This window comes from Lottia gigantea (genome assembly GCF_000327385.1).
Source record: "Lottia gigantea unplaced genomic scaffold LOTGIsca_19, whole genome shotgun sequence".
Taxonomy (NCBI): domain Eukaryota; kingdom Metazoa; phylum Mollusca; class Gastropoda; family Lottiidae; genus Lottia; species Lottia gigantea.
In genome coordinates this window covers 1632479-1652678 of record NW_008708358.1, presented here as the reverse complement: position 1 = coordinate 1652678, position 20200 = coordinate 1632479, and the positions used below count along the sequence as shown (strand labels likewise).

The window sequence follows — 20200 nt, the reverse complement described above, 5'->3', positions numbered from 1 at the left end:
ACTCATTAGCCATGATATAGGACACACAAAATGGGGCCACGAATGTCAACAAGGATGCCTTCCTATAGTGGACTCTCTACAGTATTGTGGACTCACTAGAGTAGATGTCAGTGGTCTGAGGTGACTGATGAGATTATCACATTTCAACCAAATCAAGACAATCAGGGCATCCCACCCTTTGAACTATTTGGAAATCAAATTGTGTCTCATCTTAGTAATAATTACCATGCGAGTTTGGATGAGTTCAAATTGGTTCAAAAATGAAAATTTCATGCGTACTATTCTAAAGTTAACTTCCCCTCTCCCAGTCAGTTTCAAAAATCACGCACACACACTATCCCAATCTTGACTTGGTTGAAATGCCATATTTACTGGCCCTGTCTACAATTTTCATACTTGATTGAAAATAATTTGAATGAATTTGCCAAAATCTAATATTTCTTTTGTTTGAGTTTTGACTGATCTTTTGTCAGTTCATGTAGACATTTTCTCAGTGATACTGTGAGGGTACAAAAATAACTGAAAGAATCAGACACCTTTTGGCATCAATTTCATGTTGGCATTAGCCCAAAAAAATAAAAAGTGACCCTACGTTTTTAGAATAACTGCATGTAACTTATCAACTGTAATATTTGCAGCTGGAGGTATTTTAGTAAAAAAAAAAACACACGCAAATTAATATATAGGAAGAGCCTCCCTGGTCACATGCAGTTTCAAGGCCTAACATTAAATTACTAATACCAACATGAAACATGGAAATATTAATTTTGGAAAATCTCTGTATTTCTTAACTATTTTAAAGGATAAACTACACTCTATTTCAAATTTGTGAAAGCATACATTGTCCACTTAATATATTCAATCAAAAAGCAGTTACAGCTCAGGCAATTTGGATGCGAAAATTTTCTAAAATGGGATTTGCTTTGTAAACAATTCAAGGATGGAACATACAAAATAATCATCAAAATGGAAACCTCTCACAGTATAAAGGAGATTGAAGGCCAGCGGGTGGAACTGTTTGAAATGAGAAAATGAATCTAGAGACCTACCAGGTGTGTACATATATTTCTGGGGGTCACTCATCTTGCCGTCACAACGAACTACGACCTGGACTTGAACTGGTTTTGAAATATCTTGTGTATGATATTCAGGTACTGTACATATCAGATGTTGCTGAAATGGCATCAAATTCAAATTCAGGAAGGAAGAAAGAAAATGTAAATTGAAATTTGGATACTGCACAACTTGGTGCAACTTCTCCACAAATGATTAATATTTTGAAAAATCAGATTTTACAGTATTTTCATACATATTCTTAATAATATATATATTTCATGCCTTAAAAATACACAAAAGCTTTATGGAAGTCTTCATATAGAAACTTAAAAATCAAACCTTTAAACCTATTTCAATAATACATACCTTTTGAAAAAATTCATTATCAATATCTGCCTCTTTTTCCCATATTACACTACCATCTTTTAAAGCAACCTCGCGGAATAAAACTTTGGTTCCTTTGACAAAATTCTTACCAATGATAAATAACGACTCTCCACCATTGACACTTCCACTGTTTGAACTAATACGACCTATTTCTGGCTGCCCTTTTGGCTGAGCTGTAAAATAGAATGAAATCGAAATGAGTCTTACTGTTTTGCACCTGATTAGGCTAAGCCTGATTAGAAGACCAGCATTGTAAGGTTGTGTGCATTGAGGACATTTTGACAAGACAATGGCATTAGCCTTCTCTTACTGTCAGAGGATCTTTAAATTGTGCAGCCTGTAGTAATACATGGCATTAGTTAAATCAAAATAAAACCAAACTTTCCTTTTGTTTTTTTATTAGCTTTTATTTTCAATTTCAGTTAGGGTCATGTGCATTTTCCTTTCATACATTAAATCAAAATATATCTAATCACATTTAAAGATTTGTTTGTAAATCTTTTTAAAATATTATTCAGTTAATATCAATAATATTTCTATCAATGATCTTTAATTAGGTTAATAACTAGGTCAATGGCATGTAGAAATTATATTTATTGAACTTATTATACAGTAAACAATGTCAGATGATTGAAGTACAATATCCTCTATTGCCTTTATGAATATCTTCGCCAATAATGGCACTGGCAGATTAAATTTAGACCTAGACCAAGTCAGCTAGAGCAAAGTTAGAAACTAGATGATTGTGATGGTCAGAAAGGTGCACTTTCATTCAAGAAAATGGTTCATTTTTCTCAGACCCTCTCCCAGATGTCTAATCATCTGTAGGATATTGTGATGGGGTCAGATATTTTCTGATTAGGGAGGGCTGAATTAGTCTCATACTCTTGTATATTCAATCTGAAGTAATGAACTATAAACTATTACTTACTACATAATATAGAGTTTGAAGCACATTGTAACACCTGGAAACTACCATCAGGTTTTTTCACTGTGACTCTGAACACCATTCTAGCTTTTGTGTTATTCTTTTTACTGGCTTTAGCCTTAGCTGTACCAATACGATTTTCAACATCAGCATTTCTTAGTTTGAGTATTCCTACGCAGTCAACACTGTAGAAACATAAGATTATAATTGGTATTGTTTTTTAAATTTTGAAATGTCATTACTTGGTATAATTAAGGATTTAAGGATTACTTATTTAAAAAAGTTTATCACTGCATTATGCAAACAAGTCTTCATATTCTTTTTTTTGTATCACCCTTTAAAATATCATCTGTCTAAAGGATTGAATTTATATTTTGACAACACTAATAAGACAATAAAGCCAAATTAAAAAAACACAGAGTGAATATATATTATTTGGCTTATAACATGAGACTTTAATCGGAATCAATGAGAAATGAACGAAAATTGTAGGCTTCAAGATAAAATGACAAGAAATCAGTGCTTCTTAGGACAAATCAGTAACCAAGTATATCACATATCAATAACACAGTGTTACTTAACAACTCCAAAAACTTACGTGAGTGTCATATCAGGTGAGGGCATAATCTCTGTTTCTATGACAACAGTTCTATCAATAGTTCGCTCCATACACTGGGTAGAATTTTTACCACAGACCTTACAAGCCTGATAAAAACCATGAGGTTTAATTTTACCAGATTCGTTAGCTATGAATATCTGAACTGTTGTAGGTTCATTAACACCCAATAACTAGAAAATAAATATAATTTATAAATAAATACGGAGGTAGAAATATGTAAATGAAACGAAAAAAAAGTTTTACATAATTATACCCCACTATTTGTCAGAAAAATAAGTTTTAAGTCTCTCAGTTCTGCAAAAATTGAACCATGCAAAGCCTATCAAATTTAGCTCCTGAGTCAAGAAAAGAAGTTTTCTAAGAGGGAACACAGCCCCAATGGCTTTGCGGCTTTGGTACTCACTTCATTTTTCTACAAAAAACATTTGGCAGAGCCTCCACAACCCAAAGTTCTATAGTGACCACTGTCCCCTATTTGTAAGAAATGGAGAAGTTGGACCAACCTGTATGATGGGATAACTCTGTTGTGAAATATCTTTAACTGCACCACGGCTCCCTTCTGTTAAATATCGAGCACGATGCTGCTCTTCAGGTTGAGTCAAGATACGTAACTCTATATCACCAACTTTACTCGGATAAACACCATTCAAACTGGCATCTTTATTCGCTACTTTTCTACTGGACGATTTCACAACAGGTGGCACCACTGATTTAAGTGATTCTCCACCAGCTACGATTGGCGTTTGAGTAGTTACTGCAGCACTGTAAGGATATTCAAAAAAGTCTGAAAAATCCATGCTGCACAAATCGTCAACGAAGTTGCACGAATTATGGCAATACTGATCAGGACTTGTGAAATATGTAGAATAATAATTTTCCATCCTGATGTTTCACCGCTCATCAAGCCACTATTATGTTCTCTCATTCACTGAAAAAACTACCTTTATTTATATTTTTGAAGGATTTCTATTGGATAAACAGGATATAAGGAATTCCCTGTTTCTAAAAATAGAATCTGCACTAAGATTCTAAGAAATTACTTCATTGTTTGCCCTAAAGGGTAATATCTTCTGATTGATCACCTTGGGGCAATACGGTGTCATCGCATCTACACCCCAAGAGGCTCTGTATCTGATATATAGATATACAATATTGTGAAATACTGAGTTCACACTTCAGGCTACTTTTTTATATTTTTTTAATAGTTTTGATCACTTGTGAGCTTGAATTACTTCATTAGTAAGGAATGTAAGGTTTAACAACTGAAAAACTTTTCCCTTTACCTTACAATAGTACCAAAAAAGTTAACGCACTTAAATGAAACAACAAATTGCAACAAAAAATCAAAGCAAAAACAGACCATTATGCATATGATTAAGGATAGTCTTAGGCAATAACCAAAACAAAGATATTTGAAAATATATTAACAAACAAACCCTATGTCCTATTTTTTGGATCTTAATTAACCTTTGATTCTCCTTCAGTAGCAATGCACATAACATGTAAAATAAGGTTGAAATTCTTCAGTTGAAGGTTAGTTATAAAACTACAATTCTTACACTTACCTTGTTGGTGTTTCAACCGTCTGAGGCTGTGTTTCTCCAAACTTTTCCACATTTCCAAATTGAGCAAAACTAAAAGCACTGGGATTAGTTGCACCTCCTGCATCGAACCAGGAATCAACGGCGATTGTTTTATCAAACGTGGTAGAATGAGTATCATGATTTCGCTTCGATTTGTGAGATTTTGGTGGCACCATATTGTCATCATCTGAAAACACTGTTGTGTTCCACAATTCAGAAGTTGGTTGATCATCTAAGTTATCCGAATTTAAATTCAGTTCTTCTGATTTTTGAAGAAGCGTTAAATTCGTGTTCCCATCAAAAAGCAAGCTATTGGGTGACGATAATGAAGAAGGAGATTCTAATTGGATATCAGGACTGGATACTGGACTGGGACTCGGGCTACTGTTGCCGTTATCAACATCTGTTGTCAATATTTTACGCAGCATTGAACTAGTGTTTTTATCATTATCATCGTTAGATGGCGCAGAAATCAGTAATTTTGGACGTTGCTTAATTTCAATGCGATCATTTGATTCTAGAAATTGGGTCATATCTTCAGAAAATTGCTCCACATTTCTATAATTCTGCATATGGCTCAATTGAAGCGTTGGCTCACTACTGGAAGCATGGAGCGAATTCCCTAAAATATTTCTAAACGTATGTGAACTCATTTCAGGGTTGGTCACATCAATAGACAAGCATTTAGTATCACCACCCAACGTTGAGTCTCTTTGAAATATAAGTCTAGTAGGGGAGAGTTGCCGTTTCTGTCCAACTTGAACAGGGGACGTTTCCACAACAGGGGATGCAGGTGTTTCTAAATTAGGCTTGCGTTGGCTTATGTCAAATCCAATGCTTTGATTGGGTTCTGTTCCAGTAGAATTTTTCCTTTTCAATTCTTCTTCTTTGACTTGCTTGATAACTTGTTCCTTAAGGTATGTTTCAAGTAATTTAGCAAACGTGATCTTATCGTTACTCGCAGCTGCCTGTTGAACCACTGGTGTTGGGATAACAGTCACATGATTGGGGATATCAATTTGAATTGGAACCGGGATATCACTGTTCACTGCTGCATTCGGTTTAACTGCAAAGAGGCCAACATTCTGAACAACTTTCTCTGGGGCTAGTTTCTCTGTAGGCTGAGACTGGCCGACCACAGTGTTGTTTTCCGGTTTTGAATTGAGCTTACCAGGATATAACTGTTGCAGCAACTCCTTCAGCTGTGCATATGCATTATTGTCTAATTTATCACCGATAATTCGTAAATCGTTTTCACCGACTTTAGACTGACTAGATGCATTGTTATTTAACTGAAGAGAATTTGGCTGAATCACTAATGGAGGGAGCTTGTCAAGTTTTGTAACAGGAGCACCAACTACTGCTCCTCCTTGTGCATTGATCTGGTTCTGGAACTGGGCAGGACTAAAGGCAGTAAATTGGTTCAGGTGTACAGGACTTGTGACTATACCAGCACTGCTAACTACTGGTGTCGTCATCATTTGGCTTTGAGATTGGACTTGTTGGACTTGCGGCAATGTAAATTGATTTGGATTGATCCCATTAATTGAAGCTTGATATGTCTGTTGATTGAACTGATTTGGTGAATTGAGAGACGGAGTTTGAAACTGCTGGGAATTGTTCAACTGATTCACTTTGCTCTGAGGAGCTGGAGACTGAAACGCACCAGAATTTAACTGTGGATTAATACTTTGAGTTGTGTTTTGAAACTGGCCTGGTGTCAAAACCAGGATGGCCCCAGGTGGAAGGGCAGCGTTCTGTACACTTGTGAGTAATCCAGAGGGCAGATTTTGAAACTGAGCTGTCCTTGGACCAACTTGTGCTGTTTGATGCTGACCAAACTGTCTGTGACTGTCTGTAAATACTGTATTGGTAGGTTGAAAGGAGATCTTCTCTGGACCACTAGTAGGCTGTATGAAGCTATGTAACAAGCCCGAATTGACTGAACCGCACGGTGGTTCATTGATTAAAGCAGGCGAAGGACTAGAATGGGTGACCGGCATGTTTAAAGATGAACTGGAGAGCTGAGAAGAAACTTCTTCAAACTGAACAGATTTATCTGGATTTTCAACTGAGGATGACACTTCATTTATCATTTGTGGAGAGTTGACATGGAGCTGTGAATTTTGAATCGATTCAAACCCAGGAGATCTGGCATTGTTGTTCATCATTTGTGTTGAATTTGTATGCAACTTTGAATTCTGCATCGTTTCAAATCCAGGAGATGGCACCTCATTTGTCATCATTTGTTGAGAATTGTTGTGAAACTGCTGTGATCTCTGCATGGATTCAAAATTTGACGAATGTTGGTCGTTATTCATCATCTGAGACGAGCCAGTATGAAGTTGAGAATTTTGTAAGGAGTCGAAGTTCGGTGATTGTGGATTACTGCTAATCATCTGAGGAGAGTTGGCATGAAGCTGCTGAGAATTCTGCATGGATTCAAAACTTGGTGATCGAGCATCAGTTGACATCATGTACTGCATTGGTGATGGAGTCGGACTGGGTACGATAGTTTGAGCAGGACTGGGAGAAGACATGTGAGATGATGGTGATGCAATTGGATAATTTGACGTCTGCTGATATTGTGAACTGTTAACCTCCATCGGTGAATTGACAGTATACGATATGCTTTGTGTATCACGCATCTCTGCATATGAAGATGGAAATTTAGAAGTGACGTTATGCTCTGGGGTGTTCATCTGTTGGGAATATTGACTGGATGAAATGGGCTGTATGCTGGAAACGGGAGGAAAACTGTCCATTCTAAGGAACTGTAGATCAGATGGAAGAATGTGGTGAAAGGAATCGTTATTTCCACCAATTCCTGAAAAAAATATTAATATTGAAGGTTCAGTGAGGTGAATCTTAGCTGAATATGAACAGAAGAAAAAATCAGGCTATCGTTTCTATTTACATAATTAACAATCGTTTTAAAACTTACAGAGGAAGAAAAAGGATTTGTGTTATTATCTTTTCACCTGAATAATTCAAACTTGAAAGTCCTGGAAGTGGAACACTGGTTGTTAGGGTAAATAAACTCTGATATAATAAAGAAAGGTTTGGCAAACCTCCAGAAAGAATATCTAACAACGCTAATGTAATAAAGTAACTCACCATCATTTTCAGTTGGATTAGAATTTGAAGCAGTATCTCTAGTACTATGAGTTATTTCACCGTCTAGAAAATCTGACAATATATCTCTTGTTTCTTGGGCCACTGAGGTCATACTATAATCTGAAAATATACAAACATTTCATGACCCTTTTAAAATGATTTTAATGACATGATATATCAATCAAAACTTATTATTTTGAAGCTAGTGCACACACACAACCTTTAAATCTGCAAAAAAAAATAATTTAAAATTTTTAGACACGTTTATGCAAAACTTGACAAAGTTTCTTAGCAGATCAGATCAAAGACTGGCATCAGAAATATTTCTTCCAAATTCAAATCACATTTAAACCAAAACCAGACTTTTTGGTCACTCCACTATGATCTGACAAAATAGATATGCTTCTTCTGTTCAAGATATTCAACCAATCAAATTCTCTGTACAATACAATACAAGATTTTCTTACAATAATGGCTCTCTACTGAGTGAGTTATCCCAAATATAGGGTTCCTGCACAATATTCAAATTTAACAAAATAACAACTCAATAGCAACATAAAGATCTTTCAGGTATTATGGAGACTATTGATTGAAAAAATAAGTCAAGTAGACTTGTTCAAGGACACCAGACATACCTCAGGCTATTGATAATATATTTATATTTGCCGGTCATGTATGACTGTGAATCACATTGTAGCATTTGGATCACTTTTAAGACATAAAAGTCTATTAGACCATGTATTCCATTCAATAATAAATGTCCCTCAACCAACACATATCTTTAAACAAACAATCCAAATCTTTCTTGAAGTGCAGACATGATACAACAAGTACTACTTGTCAAAATTCAGTAGGGAAATAGGTCAGTTATCTAAAGATTGCACAGCATGAAACTCTGAGTAACAACATGTTTCAGGTCCTGTTTTTATATGTCTAATAATAAGATGAGACAAAAATAGGAAAGAGTTCCTGTCAGTCTGCCATAAATCACCATTCTCTCTCTCTCAGACATCATAATACATTTCTGTTCATTAATTAATAGTATTGTTAGTCCGACAAACCTCTAGTGTCCACACAGTTCAATTTGATAAATCAATAGGAGCTGGGGGTTAACAATTCTTGCAGGAGACCCTGACATGGTAATCAATCATGACCCTGGGGTACCAAGTACCAATATTCCCTGTGTGCCTGTGAGCACCTAAGGGCTTAGGGGGTACAGGAGAAGCCCCACAGAAAGTTTTCATACTTATAAAATAAGTGGTACCTGCAGGCTGCAGTGTCAAAATTTAATAAAATTTAACAAGATTAAAGGATAGTGAACAAAATTTTTTGACCTGGCTGTGGCTCTATCTAAAATCTATATCTAAATAATGTTCTTTTGTATTTGGACTTGTATTCCATTTTTTAAAAAACATGTGGCGACAAATTATTAGAATTAGCTTGGCATGGCCATGATATACTAAACTAAATTACTTACTATATGTATAATCAAGTAGTAACATATTGAAAATGCATGTATCCTATTCCTTTTTCATAATTTATGTGTATCAAATTCACAATTTTGTCAAGTTTTTCTGTCGTCTGATTGAAATTAATCCTTAAAACACACAATCCAAAGTTGATGTTACACTACTTATTATATATCACTTAATATCCATTTCATGTTATTAGTCACAAATGTTTCCAAAAAACTTAAGTTCATTGTGAAGTGCCAAATTTTTGCCTGTGGTGATGATGCAACACAGTTCAGATATTAGGACTGAATCCAAATGATAAGAAAACCAGACAAAAACCATCATCAAGAAATAATACACTCTAGAAAATGTTAATACTTTAAAATATCCAATATTACATATAGAGTCTTGGGTATTACATGATTCAATCAAATTATCCAAATTACCAATGGTTATGGTGCAACAATGTTGCAATATCATATCTTTTTACACCCAAATTCCACAAGAAAACCTGATAATAACTGTCATCCAGAAATAATACACACTAGAATATGTTTATTGTCTCGAATATCTAACACTACAAATCATATAAAATCTTGAGTACTACATACACAGAGTTACACATTTAGTGGCAAATTACTAATTGTTATGGTGCAAGAATATTACAATATTACAACTTTTTACACCCAAATCCCACAAGAAAATCAGAAAATTCATCCACAAACTCCAACTTTATCAAATTTTTACAAATTCATTTAGAATCTTTAGCACTACAAAAGCTTACACATTTTAAGAGCCACATTTTGTCAGTGAGTAAAGAATAACTATGTTACAATATTACGACTTTTTTTAACCCAAATTCCAATAGAAATTCCTGCAAGTTTGTTAATCAACAAAATAAATAATGAAATAGTATATTTGTTTGTAGTAACAAAGTGCTGACACGAATGATTCTTCACAACAGAATATCGACCAATGATAAATGGCTGTCTAGTCTACAACGTAATATTTTTATTCTCTATTCACCTTTTTACACTGGCACATAACCACATAACTTGACATATTGCAGTCTTTATAGGACAAGATATATGTTTCTTCAATTAGATATGTAAATAGCACTCATATATATAGGTCAACAGCTCATGAAAATTTGTTTTAGTTTGGTTAGAATCTTGAAAAACATAAGAAAGGAAGACAGACCTAGCATGACATTAAATATCTAATTTATGGTTATGTTCTCCTGCATCTTATATGGACCTTATATATAATGTTACCAGATTTTGCAAAAGGGACGTCATCAAATGCTTACTTTAAGTAGAATTGCAAGAGTCACAGATGTATTAACTGAAATTGAAATGGTGCAAATTTATGCTATCAGAGTCCCTGATACACATCAAACAATATATTACAGCAGGCCTACGTTAATTGCAGTGTGCAATAAATAATTAGATATTAATACATAAAATAATAGATAATTCACTGTATGTCTGACCTAACCATATAGGGCAACAAGTCTTGGTTAATTGCAGTGTAATTAATGCAGCTATATACAGATACATGATTGATAAATGACTAATACACCAGTAATCTAATGATCTTTGTGTTACATGTAACAGGTTGCTACAATCAGTGCCGGCTCAGAGGGGAGGACCTCAAGCATCAAGAAAAGAAATTAATAGAATCAGCTTGCTATATAAAATTCAATGAAATGCAAGTTAAAGACCATTGTGTCCAAACCACACCCCCATTCGTAATACTTCAAGACTATGTCAAAAACCATGGATTAAGGCTTGCTTCGTGTGATCTACAAGAGATTCATTTTCCTAAAAAAATGGATAGTGGCTCCCCCAAATCCAAGATTCTGAACCCGCCACTGGTTGCAATAATGAATTAAAAATCTTGTTAGCATAAACTATTATTACCACGCTTTCAAGTGGTGTGACCCAGTTGGATTGTTGTTAGCTGAAGAAAGATCATTTTTTAAGGTATATGTCCATCTAAAGAGAGTTTTTTCTATATCAGCTGATAGTCAATTTCATAGGTAACGTGAAACAGATAGCTAGAAAGAGTTCAATAACAAATTTCTAGACAACGATATCCCTTTAAAGCCATTGTAATCATATCTTAGAACAGCTTATAGAACAAAGCTTTTCTTATTCTCAAAATAAATATTTTTCAGTAAATTCCGACTAAACTTGTAAGAAATCAACTGAGGTTCCATTGGGTCAGAAATATATATACATGTCCAATCATCCATGAAATATACAAAGTCATACAAGTTGCTGACAACATATCAAATGATTCCCTGATATTATCCCTAATAAAAAAGTATTATCCAAGAAATATAAGAAAAAAAAAGAATTAGTAAAATTAGTAACCACACAATAAATCATTCAAGATTATTTCCAATCATTATAATATATAATTTTTTTTTCGCCACTATTTTCTGCACATAACAGTAATTGGTTTCAATGAATATTCTCCTTGGCCTGTGCTTTCGTAAATTCAATTGTTATATTGCTTAAGAACCACTTTCACTTAATATCATCCTTATTAAAAGGTACAAATCAAACTTATCAGTCAAATTTTTTGGAATATATCCCTTGAATAACAATAAAGATATAACCATGAAAAGGAGGTATTCAGGTATGTGGGTCATGGTGATCTCTTGGTATGACTCAATAGAAACTTTCTTTTATTAATATAGTCGCTAAGAAAAAGGTCATTGGTTTTAGAAACTACTCAAAGAAACTAAATGAAATAAATCTTTTAAGAAATCAGTATTGCTTAATCTTATCAAAAGACAAATCCATATTGAAATCCAGTAGGCCAATACACCCTCCCTAGTTTGCAAAGTGATTGTTAATCCTCAAGTCTCAAGAATAGACAAACTGTCATTTTAACTTTCAAACACTAAATAAGTGCCTGTAGTCTGCACCATGACCAGTTATCAAAACTTCAACATAGTCTCCTTATTATTTGCCCATGCTATGATATTTCGAGCTAACAACAAAGCGGAAGTTCTTTGAGATGAATGAGAAAAAAAATTTGTCTGGAGTCTTGAAGCTAAAAACAATTCCTGAAAATCAATAATCATAGAAATAATTGTCATTCCATACATTCCAAACTATCTCTGTCACAGACAATTTTAGAATAGATATGTTTTCTCATTGATTTTCATTATTCCTGTATCAAACATTTCTTCCTTATGGATAAACATTAGTCTACACCCATTATGAGAGTTTACATGATAAGTTTTCCCATATCAATGACAGGCGTGTTCTTAATATCAGAAACTTAAAAGACACTCTGGGTCATTTCAAACTTAAACAAAGGAGAAAATGAGCAAAAAAAAACAATAATCGCATATATTAAAAAAACTTTAAAGATAGGTATAAGGGGGTGAGAGCCGACACTGGGCAATTTCTCAAAAGCATTAGCACAGGAATCAGAATTTTTCTTAGCTAACTTAAACCTAGCACCCACCCAAGGCCTGTACATGTGAGACCTTAAAACCCTCACTTTCCCACAATATAAATCTTTGCCATTCTATAATATATGATCTTTCATTATCCAAATCTTTTTGCACACTATGATTGAAGCTGGTGGAACTGCTTAAATTGTTCTGCTTATCAATCAATTTCATATCCTCTTATTAAACACCAACTTTGCATTATTGAGCTTCACTTAAATATTTGTGTCTAGTAAAGTAGGCTTGAAATGTCACTGTTTGTCAAATGGTGTGATTTCATATTACCAACCCTTTTTCGAAGACGGCATGGACAACTCGGCAGAATATATTATTTTGAGTATGAAGCACCTCTTAAGTTCATGTGAACTAAATCTAACTAGCTTGAGTTTAACAGAAAGTATTCTTTGAAATATTTTATTCATTTGAGTCTTTTATTCTGTCCCCACAATATGGATGTCTCAATTCATTCATTTAGCCAAGCTGGCTATCAAGAATTACTAACTTTAGGCCAATATGCGCAGTCAATACACACATTGGCCTACTTGCAGGGTGTTTTAGTAAATTCACAAAAACAAGAACACAAAAACTTACATGAATATAAAACAATCTGTCAAAAAATATCCTTGAATAATATATTTTAAGTTTGTGACAATGTCATACACATATTTCTTATATTTTAATATTAAGTATGTCAACTAAAAGAGGTGGTTGTAATCAGCATCTCTGTCCTCTTGGCCTTATTATGGCACATTTTGATATGCCTATATTATGGCATAAAACCCTTTGAAATTTGGAATGGAAATAAGAAATCGATTAAGGCACATTTCAAAGCCAAATGCTTTAATTTAGCCTCACAACTAGTGTATAGTCAGATACTTCTTTGGAAATGAAGGAATGTCGGCAAATCACACTCTTCTTTTTAAATAGGTCAAGATTTCGGTACTCTCCCCTACTGAGCAAGCTGACCCAGTTTCTAGCAGGACACGTGACCGTCCTTGACCTTTTTTATGATGATTACAAGAAGTACACTATTTCAGAATCAGCAGAATTAATCAAGGTAAATTCTCTTAACAAGCGATCAGACAAGCTTCCCTTCCAAATTGACACATTTAAATTGTGTTGGAACGAATCAGTAGCTTTGAAATCTGGTTTTTAGCTTATATTGTGTTATAATAACACCATTCCAAATATGGAGTGTCTACGCTTCCGCCTCAACAGAAACAAATTTAATGACAATTAAGGGGATTTAAGGTTAATTATGACTTTAATTAGATTGATTCGTTGTCAGTTGATCCTATTTCACTGATCAACTGTCAACTTCATGTCCCGTTAGAGTCATGACGCAATCTTTCAACATATCGGAGAAAGTAGTGCGGCAACAATGGCTGACGGGAGAAAATATTTCATGGCCGCCATCTTGGAAAATAACGTACCTTGTTTTTGGAAATTTCGGCTTTTTTCGTCAGTTTCACTCATGTCCAATTTAACTATATGATCCGATGGCATTCCTTATCGTTTGTATGTCTTTTGGGGTTGATGCCGTTTCTTCTGAACTTCTTTTTAAACCGAAATTCATTGATACAGCGGAGTAACATTACAGATGTGTTTTGTCCTCAGTGCCTCTGAATACATTGAGGTTGGTAAGAATCCAATGTGAATACAGACGATATTTTCATTGGTTAATTATTCACCTAGTGACCAATCATAGATCAGTATTCAATCCATATTGAAAGATAATCAATGGAAGTTGAATATTTTTGTACACACATTACGTAATTGTGTATATATAGCAATTGGGAAATCCGTTTTGTAGTTTAATTGTATTGCACAATATAAACTAGTATTCAAGTGTTAGTTCTTAGAAATTACCCCATGGGTATATAGTAAAACATTCATTAATCACTATATTTAACAGATATACGTCTACTTTCTTAGTAATTTTACGCTTGAACACTTACATAGAATATCATTGCACTACTGTATATATACTATTCTGTAATGCGCTCGTTATCAATTGTACTATCTCGACCTACGTGGCCTATGTATCTTGTATTCTTTAGTTCACGTGAAACGACACTAGACTAGATTTGAATTATCTAAAATGGATTAATTGTTAATGTGAATTTTGATCAATCGCACGCGGGAATAATTTATTTTTTCCTTTGCATTTCTTTCAAGTTAGATCTAGCATAAATATTATTTCGATTCCAAACTTCTAAAACGTGACAGACTTTCCGTTGCATCTCCGAAAGACTATATATTTTGCCGACGAGATTAGCTTACACTTAAGCTAGGCGATAATGGTTAAAAGACACTACCAGACTGTCTATCGACTGACATGTCGCCTAATGGTCTTTGAATAAAATATTGTTTCGATATGCGATATAATTTTGTCAAAAATTGTCCTTATCGTTGAATAATTTTGAATTATTCTCTACATCGGACGCTCTACTGAAGGGATTTTATTTTACAAATTTTAAAGAACAATTCGCTCATATCTTAACTTTAAATTGACTGTAAAGGGCTTTCTTCAAAATTTGATGCGTATCGGGGACACTGAAAGCATAGAATCAGTATCCCCGACACACTTAAAAAGTTTACAAAATATCTTTACAATCCATTTGAGTATTTAATTCAACGATATTGCTGACACAGCATTTCACAGTCCCAAGGCTAAATAAGGGAAACTTTCCACTGATGATAGTTTAGATTCAAAACACGTGTCGACTGTCGACGGATACTTGATATATTTTTGTCAATTAGTCATTTAAAAATTGATAAGATTTTATTATCAATGTAAATGTGTACTTATTTTCGTGCAGGTTCAACTCAAATATTGAAATTAATCTCTAGCAATAATTCATGGTTAATTGGAAAAAAATCAATCAAGTAAATGACCAATGTCGGATTATCCTTTTGACTTATTATATTGATTCGTTATATTGCAAACTGAACAACTATTTTAAGGGTTAAGGTTATATTTTTGAATCACTTTCTCAAAGCTGACAGCACATGTTTAGGTTTAGAAAAGGGAGTTGAATTTCTTTTTTTTTGTTCTTTAACGCACGTGCATGAGAAAAGTAAGCTAAAACCCCTTTATACCCTTGTATAATATACCCAGCCTATTAAGTAATTTACGTATATTACTTGGCCTTGTTACAGTATATTTAATGTGTGTATTATATTATGACGTCTACTATTTGGAATGTAAAAATCCGTTTGTTATTCAAGTGATCAATTGCACTTTATACTGAAGATCAATAGCGAAACAGTTGTTCGAATGCGCAAAGTACACCTTAATTAGCCTACTACCATAATTCAAAAGTTCATTCTTATCAGACTATGACTTAAAATGATGCTAAACAACTATTTGAATACGTTAAGTCCTTTTCAGAATTTTGAAAATTAAACGCATGTCTATTATGCATAGGGCCTATATAAAGATGGAAAGGCTACTTGTTTTCCTTATATATTGAAACTCTTAGTATACTGTGGTCTTGTTTTGCATATTGTTGTATGGATTTTGGATCTGTGTCTGTATTTGAAGTTAACGATTTCGTTTCCCCTTTTCGAATCGAACACAATTACTTACACTGAATAAATTTGCATGCCCTATATTGTCACTATGAGACGCTTCCTTTTGAATTCATGGTTTCATGTTCCTTTAATATTTATTTAGTGCATATTACAATGTCGTGTGTTAGGCGTCCAGGTCATTGTAAATTGATTGTTAAATTTATAAGTGGGATAGGCTCACTTGATATCTTCAAGGACATGTAGCATCTTATATACGTAATACATGTCCAGTGCATTGTTGAAACGAAAACTGCTCCTTAATGTGTAAGGTGTGCTGGAATGTCATGACCCACATTATGGATGTCAAGACACATCCTCTAAGTTATATGACATTAACACTTTGTTATGTTACTCCCCGCATTATCTGGACGGTAAACTCGCATCATCTGAATGTCAAGACCCACATTCTCTGAAAAGACCCTCATTATCAGTATGTCAAGCACTGTGTTTATCTGAGTGTCAAGACATTTTTATGTGAATGTCGAGACCCATATCCTCTGGATGTCAAGACCCACATTATCTGAATGCCAAGATCCACATCATAACGAATGACAAAACCCACATCATTTGAATGGCAGGATCCGCATTATTTGAATGGCTAGATCCGCATTATTTGAATGGCAGGATCCGCATTATTTGAATGACAAGACTCCGAGAACATCTGAATGTCAAGATTCGCATATTTTGAATGTCAAGCACCGAGTATATCTGGTAGTTAAACCCACATTATTTGAATGCCAAGACCCATACCCTATGAATGCCAAGACCCGTATCCTCTAAATAGCAAGCCCCCGATGATCTGAATAGCAAGTTCCATATTCTCTGAATGTCAGGACCCATATATTATCTGTATGCCCCACTTTATCTAAATGTCAAGTATTAGTATGTCGAGACTTTCAATCTATCAGAATGTCAAGACCCGTATCTGATTGTCAACAGATCCTCATTCACTCACCAATGTAATTTTGAATACTCCATTATTGATATAGGGACGCTATTCGTGAATAGCACTATTATCTCCCTTATCCCTCTGGATTTTATCCGTATTAAAGGTATACAGATAAATAATAACGGTAACAAAAATATTGTTTGTGATCTATTTCGTATCGAATAATTGACCGACTATTGTTTGATAATCCTTTATTAAGGCGTCTATTATCTATCTTTATCTCTTGGGGTTCATTAATTATTGTTATTTTGACAACTTTGAGCTCTGATAATGGTCTATAGGGGATATTTTCTTCTTCTTTCTTTTTTAACATTTCACATATATAGATAGATATAAACCAAATTTAAAACGCAATTTAAAGATGTTTATGTCACATGTGTGTGTTATGTTCTTATATTTATATAGTAATACAGGTTTTATCAGACAAGTGCCCATCCGTGAAAAATATCTTGCGTTAGTGAACAGGGCCTATTTAACATGTATAGTAAAGTAACCCACAGAAAATCAACGAAACGAAATTAGGAATTAATAGAAGATGAAATTTACTTTTCGGTGCAGTCTGATTTTTGATCGACATTCATTTTTTTTGCTTTTATCTTTTTTGAGCAAACTAGGTATTTTTATTATCAGGACATATACGTATCAAGGTAACACACGATAGAGCCCGAGATCAGCTAACCAGAGCAGTAATCTCCCCTTCGGTTTTTTTTATCAATTGATAACATATATCTCATCACGTTCGTTCAAAGGGCAAATTGATATACCTTGATAACAATTCATTTTTGCACCGTTGTTTCAGGCTACAAGACGTGAAACAATCCCTATTGACAAGGAATATTGCCAACTCCATCAACGAAGACCTGCCAATCCAGGTATTTTGGGGTTAGGGATTAAGAAAGCCTACAATCTGTTTTGCGCCAGTCTTACCACAAGCTGAAATATGGCCCTAAATATGACCCGAGTTGTCATTCGAGAGAGCTTACTGATCAAAACAAATATATTGCATTTTTAAGCGCAGTTCGTGCCCAAATAATGTCAAAAATCCTAAGTCTATTTCATTCAATGATTTGGGAAATTTGGGGCGCTTTTATGGGTCATTAAACTTTAGAAAGAGAAGAGGAGGGGGTGGGTGAGGGGTTCCTGAAGGGTCACATGAGCTTCAAATTCCATAGTAAGAGTTATTCATGTTGCTTTTTAACTTTAAGGAACTACTTTTTGTTTTTGGATTCAATGAAATGGATAGGTCCCTAGCTAAATTGACTTCCGCTTGTTTTGCCCAATCAGATCACAGTAATATTACCGCCATAACGTATTGAAGGGAGGTAACTCAGCAATTGACATTTTTACAAATATATCCGTTTATACGTCCATGCACGTTAGAGTATAGATACCCGTTTCGTCTCATTCACTACCGGGGTAGAATCATCCTGACGGATATTGATGAGTTGCCGAGGGAATCGTTCAATGATCAACTGACCAATTGTCTGGTCATTGCCTTATATAATTTGTTTCTTTTCAATTTTCAGATGGTGGAAGCTTACACCAGATCTCAACTCGACTATCTGAGAATCACGCTCAAGAAGTTCAACGAAAAACCACACCAGCAGCAGAAAATTTACCCCCATTTGACTCCATCAAGTGTTTTAATCCCATTATTTATTAGAAATGGAATAATTCACGTTCTTTTAACGGTTCGGTCTAAAAGCACATTGACCCATAAAGGTCTTGTAGCATTCCCAGGCGGGATAAAATCGAAAGTGGACACTTCCAGTGTAGACACAGCGCTAAGAGAAGCACACGAAGAGATCGGCCTCTCACCAAACGATGTCGAGGTGCTATCTGTGCTGCCAATGACTTGGACTGTGCCTAATTTTTCTGTGGTTCCCGTTATAGGATTGATTCCAAGTGACTTTGAACCAGTTGTTGACAAAAAGGAAGTCGAAGAGGCCTTTAGTGTTCCTTTAGTGGAGTTTCTGAACAATAGCAGTTGTCGGAAAGAAGTGCACTTCTACTACGGCTGGGGGATTTTCGCTTACTTCTTTGAACTAAACGCAAGTTCTACGTCTGTTTGGTGTTATGGATTAACGGCTTACCTATGCCAAATGGTAGCCGCCATTGTTTATGAGAAATCTTCTTTTCCAAAAATCGTCACCCATCTAGAATCAACACTGACTGAATATTCTGACTTTTATCATTTCATGAGCGAACAAACTTTACTGAAAAACCCAGTTAATTTACGTATATCTAAACTTTAGTATTGTTGCTATGACATCATCAGAAAACCACACTGTTGAAACTGTGAAGTCTACCATTCTGGAGTTCACTTCCGGTTTGAAGCGTCATGATTTCCGGTTTGATCATACTAGACAAGCCAGTGTTCTTATTCCATTAAGGATAAGGGATGGAGAAGTTAATCTCCTCTTTACAAAACGGTCACGTAAACTAAGAACCCACCCAGGAGCTGTATCTTTTCCTGGAGGGATTAAAGATAGAGGCGACAAGGACGATGCAGATACTGCTCTTCGTGAAGCGGAAGAGGAAATCGGATTAAGGCGGGAAAATGTTGAAGTAGTAGGAAATTTACCACCAATTTATGCTTCTCCGCCGACTTCAGTTGTCCCAGTTATTGGAATGATAAAAGACGAGTTCGAATCAATTTTAAATAGAGATGAAGTAGATTTTGTATTTTATGTGCCTTTAAGATTTTTTTCAAAAGAAAATGGTGATGTGCGTGTGTGGGATTTTTATGAGAAACCCTTAAATATGTATTATTATTTCCCAAAGGTGAATGAAAAGACTCAGGAGACGATATTCGGTATGACTGCAATGTTATCTTTAATCGTGAACCATATCGTAATCAAAAAGTCTAAAAGGATGCCTCCAATGCTTTCTGATACGGTAGAAGAAGTCAATATAGAATCTGAACTGGAGTATTATTATAATCATTGTGGTGAACAATCTCGAACCAAACAGTTGGGAAATCTCAACGAGCGATCTTTTAGAGTAAACAGTTCCAAATTATAACTTAAATCCCTGGGTTCTGTTTCACCAAATTTTAA

General features: G+C 34.7%; 4 protein-coding genes across 4 annotated transcripts; 2 read left to right on the top strand and 2 right to left on the bottom strand.

Annotated features, from left to right (window-relative positions):
- Nucleotides 1-1491: 1491 nt before the first annotated feature.
- On the bottom strand, nucleotides 1492-3652 carry LOTGIDRAFT_83588 (hypothetical protein; the record flags this gene model as incomplete). Its single annotated transcript, XM_009052627.1, has 4 exons — nucleotides 1492-1616; nucleotides 2375-2556; nucleotides 2970-3160; nucleotides 3494-3652. Coding segments are annotated over 4 exons (657 nt in total), but the record flags the coding sequence as incomplete, so codon positions are not given.
- Nucleotides 3653-4551: 899 nt separating this feature from the next.
- Nucleotides 4552-14122, bottom strand: LOTGIDRAFT_159111 (hypothetical protein; the record flags this gene model as incomplete). Its single annotated transcript, XM_009052764.1, has 3 exons — nucleotides 4552-7400; nucleotides 7691-7810; nucleotides 14050-14122. 3 exons carry the CDS (start codon nucleotides 14120-14122, stop codon nucleotides 4552-4554), a joined length of 3042 nt encoding a protein of 1013 aa, XP_009051012.1.
- A 4692-nt stretch (nucleotides 14123-18814) lies between these two features.
- LOTGIDRAFT_67762 (hypothetical protein) lies at nucleotides 18815-19270 on the top strand (the record flags this gene model as incomplete). The annotated part of the gene is made up of 1 exon (XM_009052620.1): nucleotides 18815-19270. A coding segment is annotated over one exon (456 nt), but the record flags the coding sequence as incomplete, so codon positions are not given.
- Nucleotides 19271-19514: 244 nt separating this feature from the next.
- On the top strand, nucleotides 19515-19850 carry LOTGIDRAFT_86292 (hypothetical protein; the record flags this gene model as incomplete). The annotated part of the gene is made up of 1 exon (XM_009052629.1): nucleotides 19515-19850. A coding segment is annotated over one exon (336 nt), but the record flags the coding sequence as incomplete, so codon positions are not given.
- Nucleotides 19851-20200: the final 350 nt, after the last annotated feature.